The 17121-nt window shown below is 39.1% G+C and overlaps 2 protein-coding genes across 4 annotated transcripts in view; both read right to left on the bottom strand.

Annotated features, from left to right (window-relative positions):
* Positions 1–15993, bottom strand: part of LOC125314928 — a 93252-nt gene extending 77259 nt beyond the window's left edge. The window contains exons 1-2 of one of the 3 annotated variants that reach the window (XM_048278365.1): positions 15734–15993; positions 15216–15259 (exon numbers count right to left, since the gene is read on the bottom strand). In XM_048278365.1, coding sequence (XP_048134322.1) covers positions 15227–15259; positions 15734–15988 — 288 coding nt within the window. In that variant the 5' untranslated portion in view covers positions 15989–15993 and the 3' untranslated portion in view covers positions 15216–15226. Of the gene's footprint in view, positions 1–14293; positions 15260–15674 lie in introns of those variants that run through there. The other 2 variants (XM_048278363.1, XM_048278364.1) reach the window with 2 other exon arrangements.
* The window catches only part of LOC115728676, a 223554-nt gene that overhangs the window by 11540 nt on the left and 194893 nt on the right, over positions 1–17121 (bottom strand). The gene's annotated exons all lie outside the window — the stretch shown is intronic.

The following is a 17121-nucleotide window of genomic DNA, read 5'->3' as shown; positions in this document are numbered from 1 at the left end:
CACGGTAATTGAATGTTTGATTAGATATTCGGTGTTGACTATTGGTTATTGCATGAACAGTTATGGGTGACCTATCTTTTCTTGTCGGTTTTTGGTGAGTTAAACCCCTAAACTCTGATTAGGGGCGCTAATTGCGCTCGGTAATAGTTAATTAGCGCAGTTAGCAATTTAGAATTTTTAGGTAGTTTAATTGTGATCGGAGTAGATAGAAATTGGGTTTAAGATAAATAGTCACAATTATTTAAGGTAGTCGGACTAGTTAGATCGCCTGTGGCTAATTGGTAATTAGACTAAATTGATTGTATGGATAGCGATTGCCGATGTTTGATTGCGAGCGAGCGATAGGCCATACGTGTGACAATTAATTGTATGACATTGGATTAATAATTATCATTGGGATTATTAATTGCGTTTAATTAATCCACGGTGATTGAATGTTTGATTGGATACTCGGTGTTGACTGTTGGTTGTTGTGTGAACAGTTATGGGTGACCTATCTTTGATTGTCGGTTTTTGGTGAGTTAAACCCCTAAACCCTGATTAGGGCGCTAATTGCGCTCGGTAATAGTTAATTAGCGCAGTTAGCAATTTAGGGTTTTTAGGTAGTTTAATTGTGATCGGAGTAGATAGAAATTTGGTTTAAGATAAATAGTCACAATTATTTAAGGTAGTCAGACTAGTTAGATCGTCTGTGGCTAATTGGTGATTAAACCGATTGATTGTATGGGTAGTGATTGTCGATGTTTGATTGCGAGCGAGCGATAGACCATAACCGAGCGTATGACTATTAATTGTATATAATTAGATTAATAATTATCGTTGGGATTATTAATTGTGTTTAATTAATCCACTGTGATTGAATGTTTGATTGGATACTCGGTATTGACTGTTGGTTGTTGCGTGAACAGTTATGGGTGTCTGATACCCTGTATCACATGCAAAGTCTTGTGGGTAATACTGTGCATTCATATGACCATGTGTGGAATTAAATTACATATTTTAGCATGAAAATATCCTTGGGCGGAGTCTTTGAGCACATCCGCATGAGCATGCGGTTAAAAGTAAAAGATAAAAATTGGTTAGTTGTCGGATGTGCCCGAATGGTCATATGATGAGGTTAAATCATGCCGGTCGTACGGGAATTTGACAAATTTGTACCGTGCCGGTCATGCGGACCACACGACTTGTTAGAAGCAGGTCAATTTGTGCCCATGCCGGTCGTATGGATCACACGAATTGTCGGATGTCGTTGCGGCTTATAACGAATCGACACTCCTTTTTGGAATGCATGTCTACTATGTCGTGCCAATCGCACTGGATACATAATTTTCAATCGCCATCGCCGGAAGTAAAGGATGATGTCTAGTCTTGTCAATAGACATTACCAGTCGTGTGCACCGACCATGCCAATCGCGCCCGTCGCGTGGTTTATCGGTTAATAATTGAATTTTGTGTGGTGTCATGCGCATGCAAATTGATATGATGCCGTGCCCGTTAATTGTCTGATGTGATTGTTGAGTTGAGTCGAGCTTTGCATTGAGCATGACTGAAGATTGGTAAGTTTGCATGTGGTTGAACGTTATACGTATGATGCTTTTATGTTTGTCTGGTAGGATTTTCTGAGCGAATCAACACCCTAGCCGGGTTTAGACGTTGACTCATTGAGATTATTTTTACCACGTCGTTGTTAACTCTTTTTCGGGTCCCAAATGATGAAGCCCGTGGGCGTTTAAGGTGAGGGTCGTTGTAGGATTTTGGAAGTAGATGAGAATTTAACCTTACCCGAACGTGTGTCTTTTTGAGGTCCTAGAGAGCTGTCCCGAAGTGTGGGGTTGTGTATGATCGTGTGGGGTTCCGTAGGGTTAAAACTCATATGCTTTTGGTCATTGAAATAAAATTGTCTTTTGTTTGAATGATTGAGTTGATTTCCCGCTTTTCTATCCCTATTGTTAATGGTTCGGGAGAATTTACGTTTTCGCGTGTGCCGTAAGTGCAAAGGTCGATGGTGTATTTGGAACGCTATCCTCTATGATCTGCGGTGAATTGGTAGGGATGTGCGAACTCGAGAGTCGGACGTGACATAATTTGTCTACCATATACTTATAGGACTTATATTATACTAACTTAATCTTACCACAGAACATATATTGCCCAATGATTTTTTTTGCTTACCGTGGAATACATTTAGGACAAAAAAAGGGTTGACTTTTATTGCATTGGGATTAGAGACAAATATCATGCTCAAGACAACTTTTTTGTCACAATTTAAGACAAATCATTTGGGAGGGAATGAAGCCTTCCTTGATATTTAGACAAGTTCACTATGAGGTACTTTCCGAATAAAAGAAAGTGGTAATATTACTCTGCGTTTTAAACACATGTACCTCAAACTTCCCACTAATTGATGAAGTTTTACACTCAAAGATCCATTAATTGTGAGATGAGTTATTTTACCGTATACTACAAAGGCGGAAAAAGTGCATTAAAAGTGTCATAACTTTTGTACGGCGTTTATTTGAGTGTCATAACTTTCAAAACGTTTATTTAAGTGTCATAACTTTCAAAAAGCGTTCACTTGAGTACAATGTTGACGTAGACGCCGGAAAAACTGACTTGGCACGCCGGAAAGCCGATGTGGCATGCCGAAAAGCTGACGTGACTCGTCGAAAAAGTTATTGTAGCACTTAAGTGAACGATTTTGCTCCGACGTAGCACTCAAGTGAACGATTTTTGAAAGGTATGGCACTTAAGTGAACGTTTTGAAAGTTATGGCACTCAAGTGAATGCCGTACACAAATTATGACACTTCTAGTGTGCTTTTTCCTTACAAAGGCTATTTTTTAACCATTTCTCATATGAAACGACTTTTTATAGGGAAAAAAGTTTTTTCTATTGTTTATGACATTAAAGACGTGTTTACTAGGAAAAGGGATACCCAAGAACAAATTACCATGAAAATGAGGCTTCTTACCATATTTTTGACAAATCAAAGGTTAAATGTCCTTAACAACATTACATGTAAAAGAATGTTTTAACACTCGAAGATGCTTCTCAATACATTCGACAACATGTTTTCACAAAATGAAGATTCTTAAAATTTATGACATATCTAATGTTCCATGAGCTCAATTATCATCATAAGAAAAATTACCACATTAGACACGTATTTATCTTAGATAATTCCTCAAGTAAGACAGTAAATGTGTCCTAGAGAAGACTTTTTTCCTTGGTAAATCTATACCTTGAGTAGGAAAACTGCAGAATTGTTGTAAAAAATTAGATTTTGTGGTCAAAGACCTTGTTTGATCTTTAATTCGAAATGTAATAAAAATCCCCAGGTCCTCACAAGTGTGTCTAAAAATGTGTCAAAAAGTGTCATCAAATAAGATAACATATTAAGATTATCGCAATTTACTACATTGTTGACTTACCTCATGCACGTCCTTGTTAATTGACTTAACACAAATCCACAGTCGTTGCCTTCTTGTGATCCTTAACAACCGGCCCTTCATTCGTATGGGCTCTCAGGAGTCCCCATGTCATTATTGAGAAGCACAGGCTTACGAACCAATATAATTGATATAATTAGACTAATAAATTGGTGGGTCAACCTAGACTTAGCGAAGTGCTTAGTCGTTGCCTTCTAGGCATTATCCCGTGAATGAGCACTCCCAGTATTGCTCCAGGTAGGCCTTTCCTTTTAACTTCTAGTAATCTTTCTCTGCACGTGCTTAGTCGTTGCCTTCTAGGCATTATCCTCCGGAGTTTGCCGGTCATAGAACGAGCAAATCTTATATGCGTCCTGTGCATATGAGCCCACTCCACCTCAATCATCAAATTACCTGAGTGTCTGTATTATCTAATGACCGAGATGAGGTGAGCTCATGTTCAGGATTGCATACGAGAATTCTTTGTACGGAGCCTCAGCAACTAATTCACACAAACACAACTGGTGGCAGTTCTACCTCTGTTCAAACTCAAAAGTTATTGGTAGTTGAAGAGTTTTCTCCCTGTTTAATGATAATTGAGTGACTGAGAGTAGTATCAATCATATGCTTAGACTAAATTTTTGCCCTTTGCAGTAAACAAAATGACCTAACTATTTGTATTAGTAGTTAAAATGGCAAGACATGGTTGCCTACCTACTATTTTTTTACTACCAACCAAAACATAGCCACCTATATATTATCTCTTAAAAAAAAAAAAATCCGCTCAAATAGTGGGCCCTTCTTGCATTGAATCGCATCTTTTGAATGATTGAGAAATTTTCGAAGTACTCGTTATAATAATCATTACAAGTCCAATTTGATCTTTCAGCCCCAACCATGTCCGTAGAGCCTCCAGTCGAGAGCTAATAATAAACAAAATGCATATATCTTCTCCACGCCAAAAAATGGATAAGAGCATAAGAAATCGCGGGTAAGCAGAGAGGAAGGCACTTGAAATTGGGTATTACCCATTAATGATGTTGAAGATTTTTATGAAAAAAAGAAAGAAGATTTTTGGAATGCATTGTTGATCTCTCTCTTAAAGCATCATCATGTATTTATATTAATAGAGGAATCAATCACGTACAATAAGATCCCTAACAATATGACAATTAAATCTATCAAAATATGAAATCCCATTGACTAGCCCACTAATATGGAATTTATGATATTCCATCAATTAGCTTGTCACTACCTAAAAATTCGAAAAATTCCTAGGTCAATGGAATATTAGGTTAATTATTTAATTAACCTGACTTGAGCTCTCTCAAGCCCTATCAATACGCAACTTAAGATTCAATGTGATTAGCATGCAAATATTCTCAATTGGAGTCGTCACTAATCGTTTTTGGTAGGGAACTTAAGTAAATTAGCAAGAGAACTAAATTACTTCTATGAATCAGAGATTAAAGGTCCGGGGATTTGGTTACGTCGAATTACTCTAACGCCCTTTCGATACCATTTTATTTCATGAAAAATCATTTGAGAAGGTAACATTAATTGATTTTAACTCAAGACACTAACAAAAGTTATCATGCGGGTATATTATCAATTAATTGAACATCTAGAAACCAATATAATCAAGGGAGCATGCGCCACAGAATTATAGTCCTCACTTTTTTTATTTTTTCTTTTAGAAGATGAAGACTAACATAAATGAGATGCATGAATTATTCCAAATGTAGTGACATAAATAAATGCAAACTATCCTAAGAATGCATATGAATTTAACTAAACTACATGACTAACTCTATATGACATGCAATTAAAAATAGATCAATTCTAGCATGCAATCTTCACGATGAATTAATTAATTAAACTAAACATGTGACTCTATGTGGTATGGAAAATGACGAGGCAAAGATGACATGGCATAGTTTACATGGCAAGAATGACATGGCAATGATGTTCTTTTTATTTTCGGATGAATTTATTTCCCAAAATAGAACTATGCTAAAACAATATTTATCTTGCATATTTTAGAGTTTAAATTGACATAAACCCTAATATATTAAAATAGATTATTTTAAACATAAAATTCCATTTAAATATGCAAATTCTATCCTAAAATGCAATCCAATCTAATTATTTACGAAAAGGATTAGATGTGAAATTATCTACATGATGCTATTTTTGAGATATGCAATTTTCGAATATTGAAGATGAATGAATACAATCTTTTTTAGAATTTTCGAGATTTCATCATGCGATAGATATATTCTAAAAAATATGACAATTAAGCAATTCAAAACAAATTAGGAAAGTGAATATGTCAATCAATTCAATCAAGAAAGCAAATATATCCATCAAGTTTTGAAATATTTTCGCGAATATTTGAATCAATCTTTAATTCTTAGTCCTACGATTAATGATTGAACCCAAATCCTTGCCTAATCAAGTATTCCATCAATAATCTTAAAGATGGACTTTCGCGATCATGTGACAAGTTGCGGATTAGGAAGCGGATTAGGAAAAGAAATTTACCTAATCAACCTGTATTTTGAAAAGATATCTACTTTGATGCAATATACAATATATGCAAAGATATGCAAATATATACAAATAAGTAAGTAAATATGTTAGACTTCGAGATAGGAAAAGTTACCTTTTTTTCTTTAAGATTGAGCTTTCTTATTCGAATTTTTGAACGAAAATTGCACTCCAAGCTAGGACCGATCGGTTAAGGGATCTCGCCAATTTCCTTTTTCCTCCCAATTTGTATCCCCTGAACATCTCGTGTGCCAATCTTCTACCACCATGCGTTCGGCCAAGCCTCAATTATGCTTAGAACTTTTCATTTAAGCCCCGCCGGTCCAATTAATGCAGTTCAAGATCATTCGCTTAGACCTATGTACCACCGGTCCAATTTAAATGCAAAACTGTAATGCTATGCGTTTTGATGCTAAAAATATGGAAAAATGATATGATTATTTTTTGTAGGAATTAATTCCCAATTTTTATGCAAAATAAATAATAAAAAAGGAAAATCAAAATTTAGGTATCAACATAGCCCACTAATTGTGGATCTAACTCTGCCTTGTGAGGAGGGCAAGGCCGTAGGTGTGAGGAGGACTCTGGACGAGTTGATGTTCGCGGGATGGATATAGGGATGCTGTCGGGCGTGCAGGTGCTCGATGGCCGGGGCAGCTCCAAGGGCAATCGAAAGCCTAACTTCCCAGCTCAGGAGACTTCCTTTCCATCGACTGTATGGATGCTATCGGCCCGACAAGCTTCCCAGGGGCATGCAATCGTACAAGAGTAACTTCTGTTTTTTGCTGTAGACGGAGCATCTCAGAGGGAGCCCTTTCCCCGTGGTCCATCACACTGACAATTTCAACCTCGTACTAGAAATCCTCGGCGGACAAGAAGACATTCTCAAGCATCTTCAAGATCACCGTGGTTGTGCCATCCTCCAGGTCAGCCTTGTAAGTCATCTCAAATGTCCCTTTTCGCAATTCCTACTTACTGGCCCTCAAAACATCCTCCAAATCGAACTTCTTTGTGTGGTTGCCCAACAACACCAACTCACATGTCTGCTTGGACTCTTGCGGCCCGTTATCGGTCACATTGTGGTACGACCCCAGTTTACTGCGGCTTTTCCTGGTGCCAATCCTTCACCACAGGTTGTTTATCAGTGTCACTTCTCATGCAATGAATGCAGACTGCAATCCACAGGTTTGGTTTCGCTCTGGCTTCACCACCCAAGAAGAACAGCCTTCTTCATTCTTCTTCCCTTCTTTTTGGTTTGGCTCTTGTCCTCATTTGCTCATCCCATTTTCTTCGGTTGTCACAAGGATGTCAATGGCACTATGCTACGTTAAAGTCCACGTCCCCTAGGGGCCAAAACATGATTTGGCCGGAAGACACGGGAGGAATGTGACAAAAAGAGAGAATTCTTGGCACATTTCTATAAGGGTTAATACCACGAAAATCCTTAAACTGGTATATCCGTGATAAATTTATCTCAAATTAATTTTTTAACAAACAAGAAACCCCAAACACTTCATTGATGACACGTGACAGTTGATGGAGTATACTAGTTTAAGGTTTTTACCGTCGTTTGTCACAAATGTACTAATTTGAGGTTTTTGTGATATTAAGGGTAAATTTATCACATGCGTACGAGTTTGAGGTTATTGTTGTAAAAGATTTAGTTTGAGATAAATTTATCACAAGTGTACTCTCGGTTAGTTTCCGCTAAATTTTACCATCAAATTATTGAGTTTGATAACACGTGGCAGTTGACGGGATGTATCAATTTGGGTTTCTTAACCGCCCATTTGTCACAAGTGTATTAGTTTGGGGTTTTTGTGGTATTAATGTAAGTTTGTCACATATGTACCAGTTTTGGTTTATTGGTTGCTAAAACATTAGTTTGGGCCAAATTAGTTTGTGATAAATTTGTTACATGTGTACCGGTTTGAAGTTATTGATTGTCAAAAAATTAATTTTAGATAAATTTGACAATTGTACCGGTTTGGGGTTTTTGGTTGTCAAAAAATTAATTTGAGATAAATTTGTCATGAAATATACATGTTTGAGATTTTTCGTGATACTATCCCCTAATCCCGTGCCCGTGTACACTAATATTTTTTTGCGTGCCTCTGAAAACTGCTTGTAGCTGGTTTCTTATCAAACTGATTAGATTACTTCATCCGTAAAAACTTATCGACACAATCAAGTTTCCAGAATAAATGCGAGCACTGCAAGTGAAACGTTAGTAACCAAATTACTCTAAACTTTTTTCTATATTAAATATTCCTAAGCATGTAGTATCGAGGAAATTGTGCACAACATCCATGCTACCATTTTTGGCATTCCGGTAGTATGGTATATGTTACAGATATATCGACCTGAGTTCTCAAACATGTTTTCAATGTAAAACATTATAAAATCGTCAAGGAGGAGAATCGAATTCACAATTTTTTTTCCCTTTTCAAATTGTTTATCTAATTGATTCAAGTTAATGTGAAGCTGGCAGTGGGTGTTCACCATCGCAACAGTTGAAGGAGAGAGGGTCCTCATGTGCAAAAGCCAAGTGACCATGTAAGTTTTTCTTATAGTGATCAATGCCAGTGTTGTCGGTTGTCATCCGTATCATCTTGCAGTCATAAAAACCGAATGTCTTTGCGCTGGTTTTTTACTCTACAGTCTAGTTAGTTTCTAGTTAGTTTGGGCCAGAGGATCTGGACAAGAAATGGCTCCTGACAGGCTTCTTGGATGGTGAAAGGGATAGGATTGAACCGAACTAGCCACCGAAATAAGCACCACCATTATGTAATCCCAAAAAGAAAACGACAGAAAGAAAGAAATAGGAATGGTGGACAGAGGAAGAGCATTTGCACTTGCTTTCCGTAGCATCTGACCCAGTTTGAGACTCAGGCACATTTGCTAAAAGGATTCCTTTTTCACAAAGATGTTTCTTATTTGTTGATTTCGTTAAAAAAAAAAAGAAAAAAGCTACCAAAAAGTCTGAACTGTATCAATTATGACACATTTACTTTAAACTTTTTCAGTGACAAAAAAAGCCCCAAACTATGTCCACCGTGATATATTCACCCCAAAAGTTTTTTTTTGTTCACACCAAAAATCATAAACTATGCCTCTTGTGATACATGTGGCCTAAATTATTATTTTTTTACACAAAAAACCCCAAACTTTTGGGCATGTGACAAATTTACCTCAAATTTTGAGGTAAATGTGTTGCACGAATAACATTTACGGTTTTTGGTGGCATAAGAAAAAATTTGAAGTAGATGTGTCACGCTGGTACTGATTTGGGATAAATGTGTCACGGAAATACAAGTTTTGAGTTTTCGGTGTCACAAAAAAATTAGGATAAATGTGTCATAATGTGCATAGTTTAGGGGGTTTTTTTTTGTGGCTTTTACTGTTCTTTCTTTGCTTGGTAAAAAAAATTAAATGTCTGAGTTTAATCGGCCCAAGTTCCGTGAACAAAATACTAGGGAAGATATGAAAAAGAGTCCACGTGGCATTTATCTTCATCAGGTGGGGCCTTTTTAAGTTGGACTTGTAGAATTTGAATTCTGATGATTGCAAAACAAACTCTCTCCAATCCATCACATTTTACAATATATAAACAAAATAAAACCTTTCATTGATTGAAAATTATAACAACGTCCGGTATACCATACATGCAATCAAAAAATTGAAATTTATAAATCTAGAGATAATAAAATTTGTTCAAATGGTATAGAGGAAAGCCTCGTGCCATCTCCGAATCGCTTTCCACATGCATTCCATTGAACTTCCCCGTGCTCGAACCCCGAAACGGTAAAGATAATACGGGTAAGCAAAATCACTACTCAGTATGTGATGATGTGAAATTTCATCACTTTGCCACATATTCATCGGTCATGTTGGAGTCGAGAAAATACATCGACACTAGCTAAACCCCGTGACTCAAGTCGGTTGTTGTGATCGAGCCCCAGAACAGAACCGGTCTGCCAACATATAGGTTGACCATGAGCACTTATCTCATACCCCCATATCAGAGCCCTACATGTTGAGACGAGACTAGAAATAATATACCACGTTTAAACATTTTCACCGCATGTCCGACCAAAATGACAACCGACTCAAAAATTCATCCGAAGCTTGATCCAATTCATAAAATGAGACGCCACAAAATGATTTAAGCTGTCGTTGGTCCTCAAGACACTCGCCATCCCATAAGATACGGAATTTCCCTTTCGATTAAACCGTGCAATGCAACTCTCACAAAAGGGTTTTGCTAGGATAATAATCGTTAGATGATTATAAGAATCACGCTAGGTTGTGAGCCACAAATTCTTGGAAGAGTGAATCTCACAACAATTTCTAATTACTTGTATTTTTGTATTTTGTTTTTCTGACCCAGAATAGGCCTTTTAATCTCACAATGAATTAAAGATCGTCACATAATTTTTTTCTTTTGGGTAAGGACAGTCACATAATTATTTCTCTTTCCATAAGCATAAATTAACCACACGTGTCAACCATGTATTTCCTTGGACCCTTAAACGAAATCTTGCATATATAAAATTGGTTTGTCTTAGTTCACCTTTAAACTAAAGTTACATCGAGCGGATGATTCTACTATAATTAGTATCTCATACGTCTTTATTATATCCCTCAATTATTAGGGAGAAATAATATATAGTAGTAACTATTTACGAGCCCAAGCCCAAATCACCAATGAAAAAATATGGATTCAAACTAACAAAGCTTTGTGGTTCGGCACAGCTACCCACAGGGGCAGTCATGGACCCCACTTGCTTACCAGGGAGCGGGATCCCTTGTATTTCTATCGATGGAAAGTATAAACCGCACCCCAACACAAACAGCATCGCAATCTGACATCTACTTATGACCATTGAAATTGCTCCCACCCATAACATAGCAAAAACACAACCAGAGAGTGTAGTACGAGTCATGTCTTTAAGTTGGGGGAAGTCAATATGCTTTTCCATATGAAAACATCGAAATGGGCAACTCACTCGCTAAGCGCTGAGACAACCATTGACTCGACCTTTCAGGATGCGGTTTGGTTTTATCAAGTGTAGTAGCTGTTCAGAAGATACAATATCGAGGGTGTCCAATGAGCATTGACATGTTGACAAGAGACCTTGATGTTGAAACTCCAACTCATTCATGACGAGAGGATGACCCGGTCATCTCTTGTATTGGACAAAATTAATAGTTTTATCCGTAGAAAAGCAAATGCCACTCATATTGTAATGACCAGAGGTTGACCTAATCAACTCTTGTTAAGATACAATGGGTACATTACATGTCTGTTTAATTTCATTGTGGAAGGGATGGCAAACAGAACTGTCTACCAAGCTGACAAACACAAATGCCTATCTTACTCAGTAACCTACATGTCGAATTTTCATATACTATGTCAGATGCTTCGAATTTCGAGACCCATATCCTATCAAGATTTAACTTCTCACAGTCATGTATTCGCAAAGATCTTAGTTTCTTGAAACTCGAAGCTGGATCAAGCACCTCATCTAAAGATCTGCATCCTTGTATGCACAAGTCTTCCAATGACTCTAATCTTCCTTGAATCTTCACAAGATTATGACATCGTCGGATGTCGAGTTGTGTAAGTTTCTTCAAGTTTGATAAATTGGGCAATCTCTCAAGTAGAGGAAGTTCGCCTAGCTTCAATATCATCAAGTTCTCCAATCCCTCGAAGCCCTTTATTTCAGTTAGATTATGACAATACCGCAATTGAAGTTCAGTGAGCTTCTTCAAGTTTGACAGATCAGGTAATCTCTTCAGTTGTGGAATTTCTATGAGCTTCAAAGTTCCGAGATTCCCCATGCCTTCAATGCTTTGCACCTCAATTAGATTATGGCAGTGGCCCAAATGCAATTCATTGAGCTTCTTCGAGTTTGATAGATCAGGAAATCTCTCTAGTAGCGGAATCTCTATGAGCTTCAAAATTCTGAGATTTGCCAAACCTTCAATGCTTTGAACATCGATTAGATTAGGGCAGTCCACCAAATGCAGAATGACTATGTTCATCATGGAAAAACTGGTGATCTTAACTTCCAGGGGAAAATGACGCCACGAAAGCCATCTCATCTTGGAGCGCATAAGCATATTGTTTTGTAGGTTGGCCGGTAAATCAGCTGAAGGCCAGTTCTCCTGGAAAACCCTCACTTCAGGGTATCTTAGATTAGACGGCCTCTCAACTTCTTCGGTCGCAAAATAATGTAGCAACTGAGGGTCAAACTTTCGGCAAAGAGCTTCAAATTTTTTTGTTCCCTGTGACAGTAAAACAAAAGGGCAAGTATATCATATCGAACAATTATAATAGTATTTCCGAACATGAAAAATAAATCAAAGCATTAGTATAACCAAGAAACAAGTTATAACAAGATCATGAGATAATAAATAACTTGCATTAATATCATTGAGCAAACAATCACAGTGAAAAGGCATGAAATTTATCAGCTTGATGGGGAAATAATTGAAATGAAACTTTACCATTGTTTTTTTTTTTTTGGTAAGGAATGAAACTTTACCTTTGTTTCCATCACCATTTCCGAACTTTCCTCATGGTTCCACGGCTGAGTCCGTTTTTCTCGTTCCTCATTACATTCTCGATGAACAATGTCTCTACCGACGCCTCTTAACTGATCGTGCATCCACAGCTTATTGTCTTTGCTGATTTTTATCAAAGACATTTTCTGAAGGACCTCAAGACCTTCCTCTGGAAAGAGATCGGAATCTTTACAGGAGTGGAGCATTATCCTTTGATCAAATCCAGTGAAAAAGCAAGCTATATTAAGAAAGATATGCTTTTGCCTATCATCCAAGGCATCGTAACTTATTCTCAACTTTCCTTTTACTTCATTGAGAGGAACTTGTTTCAACTTCTTCAATATCACATCCCAGACTTCTTTTCTTCTGCGCGGAAGTAGTTTACCTATAGCCTCAAGAGCAAGAGGAAGACCTCCGGTAGTTTTGACCACTTCTGTGGAGAAAGCAACATAGTCGTCCGAAGGGTAATCTCTTCCAAAAGCATGTTTACAAAAAAGTTGAAGAGATTGGTTGAAGTTCATGCTCATAAGCTCATATGGATAACAAACTCCAGGAACATCGACAATATCCCTATTTCTACTAGTTATAATAATCTTACTTCCTAAACCGAACCATGCAGGTTTTCCTATCAGTGCATCCCAATGATTCGTTTGATCAACATCATCAAGTAACACCAAAACCTTTTTACCACATAACCTTTCTTTTATTATCTTCATTCCTTCCTCAACATTGCTGATCTTTGACCACTTTTTTTTTAGAATGTCAGAGATTAGTTGATTCTGCAAGCATTCGATGCCCTTTAGCTGTGAAGTTTCTCTGACATTAGAAAGAAAGCAATAATCTTCAAAACAATGTGATAGCTGGTTGTATATGATTTTGGCGAGAGTAGTCTTTCCTACACCCCCCATACCATGGATTCCGACAATTTGAATGTCCTCCGAATCGCCACATACCATTTTGTTGATTTCCTTCACATGATGTTCAACACCAACCAAGCAGTCGGTGACCAGCAGATGAGCCCTTTTCAACTCAGCTATAACCTTCTGAACAATAAGCTTTGCAAGCTCTCCCTCCCGTCTTATATTGTGATGACAAAAAAGAAAAGGAATTGTAAGTATGCGAAAAAGGTATGTTAAGCATCATACAGAAGCTATGATGGATCCAAAATGTAGAAACCCCAAAACCAAGTACCTTGCATTCATGGAATCGATGTCCCATCCTTTTAGATCCCCAACCTCCTTGAGAGCAGCCTTCCACTTGCTGATAACCTCATTATCAAATTGCTTTTGATGTGAAACAAAGGCATCTTCATAAGGCCCAGTTTGATGACGAACTTCAGAGGGTGTAACATCGTAAAAAATGGGCATGATCTTCTGTTTTCTTGATTTCCTACACTCTACCATTTGTACCAACTCATTAAGACACCATTTACTAAAGGCATAGCCCTTGGATAAGATAGGAATTGAAATTTCTGAATGGTTAATCGCTTTGAGTAACTCAGGACTGATCTCTTCTCCAATTTGCAGCTCTTCATCATCCCTGAATGTGTGAATTCCAGCAGCAACTAAGCACGTATACAAGAAATCCGTAATGCCCGAGCGGGTATCGAGTCCTCTGAAACTCAAAAAAACGTCATAGTCATATCTAGATGGCATAGAGGTTGATGATGTTACGCCATCAAGCTGGCAAGGTTTTTCTTCTTGCAGCATCGTCATTTCAGGGATTTGTGCTGAATTAAGGACAACTGCCTTAGTAGCTTCCATACTGCCACTGCTAACAGCTGATGAGGATGCACAATCCCCACCAGAAGTTATCTCCAAGTTGGTTGCTGTTACAGCTGCTAATCCTCCTTTACACTCTTGGAATTGAACGTTCTCACCTGCTTTTCAAGAAAACATTACGCCAGAAAGGCCATAAGAGAACCTTGGTCATGGCAGCAAAACAAGCATTATGATATTCACCTATAACTGATTTTACAGAAATTTGATTGCAGCTAGCATTAGCAGGATTATGCTGTTCAGACACAGAAGGTTATCAAATCCCAATACAGCATTGCCCTTGCTATAAAAAGTATCTCACATGTTTGTTAACTTAACAATAGTTAGCAAGAAACTTGGCAAAAAGAATGTGAACTAATGCCCTGAAGAGGCTCCAATCATGTAATAATGAAGCTGTGCAGTAAAAGGTCATGGCCAATAATTGCTCAATGTCATTTGCTAATTAATAAATGAGTTTATTAGGTAGGTAATGCTTATGCAAGGTGGCTTGCTAATAAGCGTTTCTTGATAGGAGGCAATAAGTTCAACTCAGTAGACCTCCTGTTGGATATTACTCTGCTTCTGCAGGAAACAGGTTGCTTCTTATGCTAGACTATGAGATCCATCCTTGATTTTTGTGGCCCTAGAGCCCGATTTCACACCCAAACAAAAAACGAAAGGAAAAAGAAAAACTAATGCTTTGACAGAAGCATATCAGTAACCTAAACTATTTCCTGTCAAACCAATAAGGCTTCCTGTTAAATCATAGAATACAAAAGTAGAGGCCATTAATACCATCTCAGTGAATCCAGAATACTAAAGCAAAAGAAAGTAGGTACAGTAAGGTACCCTGCCAATGTTGTGCTTTCAAATTATCAAGAGACCACTATTGAACATTTAAAACACTTACCATGAACTCTTTCAGAAATTTCCAGAACCCCATCTGGTGGTTCCCTGCAAAAAGTATCTGCTAGGTAAAAAAACTGTTTACCAAGATTAAATCAAATTTATTCAAGTCAAGCATCTTGAAAGAGCTAGAGTTCATCCCAGTTCGGTATATATAACACGATTAGCACAGTTCTCCTTTTTATGGATTGTAACAAGTAACTTTTCTGTGTAGTCGATTCATTTGTTTTGGGTGGAGGCTTCTGTTATCGTATGAAAGATCGTCGGTAGGCCCTGAAGATGCGAAACTCTGCATGTTTCCATCCCTCCTTTCCCACTCCTCTTCTTTAGTTTGACATACACTTCCTCGCTAATTAACTTGTCTATGGGGGACATTGGAGAAGATTAAATTGATCTTATGTTGCTAAAAGGAGTCATGTAGTTAGGCAACCAAGCTTTTCTGCCAGTCTCTAAATCAACTCACCAAGTATACATATCAGTGTTCAGTTCGCTGAACTGGTCGAGCTGCGACTCCTTGTCTACCTGTGCACCAGGAATAAGCGAAGGAGATGTATCCTTGGTCCCGTGGCTGACCTCGTCGGGCTGTGAGTCCCCAGCTCGCTGTCCCCCAGGGCTACACAGCTCCTCGATCTTCCTACGTACCTCAGACATCTGAGGACACTTTCCCGATTTAGGGGATACACAATTATCCGCCACCTGCAACAGCTCAACCATCCCCGTCTCCACATCGTCGTAGCACCATACGAGATTCTCATCCAAAACTCCAACAATCCCCATCTCGAGAACCACGTTGGCGACCCACACAGGCAGATCTACAACTTGACCTACCTTATTGCGGTGCTTCGAGGACAGCCGCCCAGTGAGGAGCTCGAGAAGCAACAACCCGAAGCCATACACATCCCCCATTGACGGGTTGGCCCTGGCCTCCTGGTCAGGCCTTGTGAGGTGGGGCAGGTTCCAATCGGAGAGCCGGGCCTCGAAGGACGGCGTGAGGAGGACGTGGTACGAGTTGATGTTCCCGTGGTGGATATCCCGGGCGTGCAGGTATTCGATGGCCCGGGCAGCTCCGAGGGCAATCGATAGCCTGACTTCCCATCTCAGGGGAGTCCCTCCCGATTCTCTGCATCCATGCAATTGGTCCCACAAGCTTCCCAGGGGCATGTAATCGTACAAGAGCAACTTCTGGTCTTTGCTGTACAAGTAACCTGCTAGAGGGAGCAGGTTCTCGTGGTCCATCCCTCCCAAAGCTTCGATTTTGTCCCGGAAATCCTTGGCCGACAAGACCACGTCCTTGAGCCTCTTCACGACCACCGTGGTGATCCCGTCCTCCAGGTCAACCTTGTAAGACGTCGTGACCGTCCCTTCCCCCAGCAGCTTCCAACTGGCCCTCTTGACATCCTTCCAATCGAACCTCTTTGCCGGGTTCCCCAACAACACCAGCTTGTTCCTTACCGGCTCGGGCTCCTGCGGCTCGTTTTGGGTTGCATTTTTGTCGGACGACGACTGACCGCTGTTGCTCTTCCTATTGCCGATCCTTCGCCAGAGGTAGTTCATGGCGTCACTTCTTATCCAATGAATGCAAATTGCAAAGCACAGGTTTGGTTTGGCTCTGGCTTCACCGCCTAAGCACAACAGCCCTCTTCATCCTTCTTCCCCTCTTTTTTTGATTTGGTTCTTCTCCTCATTTGCTCATCCCATTTTCTTCGTTTATTACCAGCGGGGTCAACGGTACAGTGCTACAGCAAGTCCACGTCCCCCAGTAGCAAGTAGGGGTGTGCATGGTCTGGGCTGGTCCGGTCCCGGCATGGAACCGGGGACCGGACCGTAGTTCCGATCCTCATATTTTCGGGACCAAGGACCGGACCGAGATCGGCGGTTTCTTTTCTACGTTTCACCTCTACGTTCTCTTC

Source organism: Rhodamnia argentea, chromosome 4 (genome assembly GCF_020921035.1).
Source record: "Rhodamnia argentea isolate NSW1041297 chromosome 4, ASM2092103v1, whole genome shotgun sequence".
NCBI lineage: Eukaryota > Viridiplantae > Streptophyta > Magnoliopsida > Myrtales > Myrtaceae > Rhodamnia > Rhodamnia argentea.
This window is presented reverse-complemented; position numbering and strand designations above follow the sequence as displayed.